At 40.3% G+C, this 4,048-nt stretch overlaps 1 protein-coding gene across 1 annotated transcript in view; it reads left to right on the forward strand.

Moving 5' to 3' along the window:
• The first annotated feature begins 350 nt into the window (after nt 1–350).
• LOC139024895 (ribonuclease inhibitor-like) overlaps nt 351–4,048 on the forward strand; it is a 4,982-nt gene continuing 1,284 nt past the window's right edge. The window contains exons 1-4 of the mRNA XM_070439879.1: nt 351–577; nt 859–1,032; nt 2,490–2,663; nt 3,517–3,781. Of these exons, the coding sequence (XP_070295980.1) occupies nt 351–577; nt 859–1,032; nt 2,490–2,663; nt 3,517–3,781 (840 nt within the window). The remainder of the gene's footprint in view (nt 578–858; nt 1,033–2,489; nt 2,664–3,516; nt 3,782–4,048) is intronic.

The raw sequence follows: 4,048 nt of genomic DNA on the forward strand, positions 1-4,048 counted from the left end.
AACAGCAAACATCTTCTTTCAAAAAAAAAAAAAATACAAGAATCCGACAAGGGACAGAAGCGAGAAAAAAGACATAAAGAAGAAGAGGGAAGAAAAAGAGAATAGGGACTCTAATCAGAGGGGCAAATAGGGAGGACAGGTGTGGAAAGAGTAAATGAGGGTCGTTAGGAGAATGAAGAATACAGCTGGGAGCTAGGAACGGAACGATGAGGAGAGAGAGCGGAAGAGGGTAGAGGAAGGAGAGAGAGAGGGATAGAAAGAGGGAAAGAACCTAATAACAGCAGAGGGAAGCACGCAGGGACAAGACACAATATAATCGATGACAAAACATGACATTCCACTGTTTCTGAATGACTGAAGTGATCATTCTCTATGTGGAGGAGATCCAAACTACTGAGCTCAGGAAGTCTCTCAAAACCAAAAACTGTCACCTGCACCCTGCACAGTGGTCAGCTCTGGTCTTTGTGTTGCTGACTTCAGAAAAGGAGCTGGATGTGTTTGACCTGAAGAAATACGCCAGATCAGAGGAAGGACTTCTGAGGCTGCTGCCAGTGGTCAAAGCCTCCAGAGCTGCTCTGTGAGTAAATAAAATGACATGTAACAACTAATCATCAGGAAMAAATATTCAGTTTAGAGAACAATATGTATTATAATATGTATATAATATTATATTGAATAACATATTGAATAAATGCATTGATTTTCACATTAGTATAACAATATGACCATACAATTCTAGGAGACGGAAGGTGAATCAATATGTTGTTTGAGAGAATGTACCAAATGCTTCTGCCATTGTCCTTCACTACCCGTTCAACTAACAGTGTATTTGTGAAGTKATGATGATCTCTTTGTCAGGCTGTCAGGCTGTGGAGTCACAGAGGAAGGCTGTGCTTCTCTGGTCTCAGCTCTGGAGTCAAACCCCTCACACCTGAGAGAGCTGGATCTGAGTAACAATGACCTGAAGGATTCAGGAGTGGAGCTGCTCTCTGCTGTACTGGGGAACCCCCACTGTAAACTTGAGACTCTGAGGTGAGTGTTCTTGTAGGTGGTCAACAAGTAAAAACTGTTCACCAGATCTTCATGTGTTAACCAGGCACACATAGTCCACACCATATGTTTTTTGACAGTGAAGCTTACAGTTTTAAATGTGGTGCTMTATTCCAGCATTTTGGATTTGAGATGGTCCCTACAGAGGTGGTCCAGACAGATATCCCTTTACTATTAACTCCAACATGGCGGAAATCTGTTTGGCTTGATTTTGTCGTCTGAGCGCCGAACTCAGATTATGCTTTTTCGGTAAAGCTTTTTTGAAATCTGACACAGCGGTTGCATTAAGGAGAAGTGTATCTATAATTCCGTGCATAATAGTTGTATTTTCTTCAACATTTATTATGAGCATTTCTGTAACTTGATGTGGCTCTCTGKAAAAATCACAGGATGTTTTGGAACTACTGAACGTAACGCGCCAATGTAAACGGAGATTTTTGGATATAAATATGAACTTTATCGAACAAAACATACATGTATTGTGTAACATGAAGTCCTATGAGTGTCATCTGATGAAYWTCATCAAAGGTTAAATGTTAGTGATTAATTGTATCTATATTTCTGCTTTTTGTGACTCCACTCTTTGGTTGGAAAATGGCTGAATGCTTTCTGTGACTTGGCTCTGACCTAACATAATGATATGTTCTGCTTTCGCCGAAAAGCGTTTTTGAAATTGGAACTGGGTTGGATTAACGAGAATTTTATCTTGTTGTTTGAGGAATTTTAATTATGGGATTACTGTTGTTTTGAATTTGGCGCCCTGCAGTTTCACTGGCTGTTGAGAGTTGGGACGCTCACGTCCCGAACGGTCCAGAGAAGTTCATGTTTTAAGTACACTGTACTAGTGATCTCTGTTGTTAGAGGCGCCTGGGAGTCTCAGTGTTGTTGGTCCTGGCCTGAGTACAATGGTAACCATTAATTTGGTAATACAGTGTAGTAAACGTTGATGAACTTGAACATAGTCGTTGTGTCATTTTGAGTGAACACTGTTTACTCAATACAATCTAAATCTGATACCTCACTGTCTGTCTTTTGACTGATACTGCTTTTTAAACTGGTCTGGTCAGTCTACTCAAATATTTGTACAATACATGTTTCTATCTACAAGCAATAATTTGATAATTTGTCATTTCTAATAATGATACATTAATGTATGAATAMATATGGCAGGTCTCAGGACACTGATATATTTCAATACGTTGAAAAGTATACTGCCACTATTTTCACCACCAAAGAATAGCAGTGTGATTTTAATATGATTTGACTCTTTGCAGGCTGTCAGGCTGTCTAGTCACAGAAGAAGGCTGTGTTTCTCTGGTCTCAGCTCTGAGGTCAAACCCAACACATTATTTGTGCACAGGTTACAGTGTAAGCAGAGAAAGCTAAGCGTAACATTTCAATACAACCTGTCTGTCATTGTATTTCTTCTGTGTTGGCAGACTCACTGGCTGTAAACTCACAGACACATCCTGTAAAGTGTTGGCCTCAGTTCTCAGTTCAACCCCCTCACACCTGAGAGAGCTGGATCTGAGTAACAATGACCTGAAGGATTCAGGAGTGAAGCTGCTCTCTGCTGGACTGTGGAATCCCCACTGTAAACTGGAGACTCTGAGGTCAGTATTAATGTAGTTGGTCAACAAGTGATAACTGCTCACCAGATCCACATGTGTTTACCAGGCACACATAGTCCACACCATATGTGTTTGGACAGTGAAGCTTACAGTTTTAAATGTGGTGCTATGCTCCGGCATGTTGGATTTGAGATAGAATGTTTCATATTAGGTGACAGTACAGAATGTTACCTTTTATTTGAGGTTAAAGGTGAGAGGTTAATATGTTAAGTTTGTAACTTTCTCATTCATTATTATTCAGGATTCGTTCATGATCTTTCACAATCATGGCCGTCACAGGCTTGATGTAGTCATTGAGTTCAAAGAATATGGGACCAAATACTAAACTTTTAACTACTTTAATACACTATAAGTTAATTGGTCAGAATACTTATGACTTCTTCAAATAGGGGGACTAGAGCCATAAAGTGCTTTTATTTTTCTTAATGTTGAAACAGATATGTATGAAAATAACCTCAAATATTAGGTGACATTATATACTGTCACCTCATATGAAAACCTTGATCTAAAATTCAAAATGTTGGAGTGTAGACCCACATTTAAAATGTTACACTCAATACAATGTAAATCTGATACCTCACTGTCTGTCTTTTGACTGATACCGCTTTTTAAACTGGTCTGGTCAGTCTACTCAAATATTTGTATTATACATTTTTCTCTTTACAAGAAATACTTTGGTAATTTGTAATTCCTAATGATGGTACATTCATTTATGAATAGATATGGCAGGTTTCAGGACACTGATGTATCTGAATATGTTTAAAAAAATATACTGCCACTATTTTCACCACCAAAGAACAGCAGTGTGATTTTAATATGATATGACTCTTTGCAGGCTGTCAGGCTGTCTAGTCACAGAGGAAGGCTGTGCTTCTCTGGTCTCAGCTCTGAGGTCAAARCCCTCACACCTGAGAGAGCTGGACCTGAGCTACAATCACCCAGYAGACTCAGGAGTCAGACTGCTCTCTGCTGGACTGGAGGATCCACACTGCAGACTGGAGAAACTCAAGTATGTAGAGGGTTTATGTCAATGTTCATATCAGACATGTTTTACAAGAATCCTCTTATTCAACCTGCCATTACCCACCTGGGGACTGAGGGTTATGAGAGAACCCCCATCACTAGCTTCTCTTTATTCAACCTGCCATCTACCCACCTGGGGACTGAGGGTTATGAGAGAACCCCCACATACTAGCTCTCTTTATTCAACCTGCCATCTACCCACCTGGGGACTGAGGGTTATGAGAGAACCCCCCCATCACTAGCTCTCTCTTATTCAACCTGCCATCTACCCACCTGGGGACTGAGGGTTATGAGAGAACCCCCACATCACTAGCTTCTCTTTATACAACCTGCATCTACCCACC

This window comes from Salvelinus sp. IW2-2015, unplaced genomic scaffold (genome assembly GCF_002910315.2).
Source record: "Salvelinus sp. IW2-2015 unplaced genomic scaffold, ASM291031v2 Un_scaffold1995, whole genome shotgun sequence".
Classification (NCBI taxonomy): domain Eukaryota; kingdom Metazoa; phylum Chordata; class Actinopteri; order Salmoniformes; family Salmonidae; genus Salvelinus; species Salvelinus sp. IW2-2015.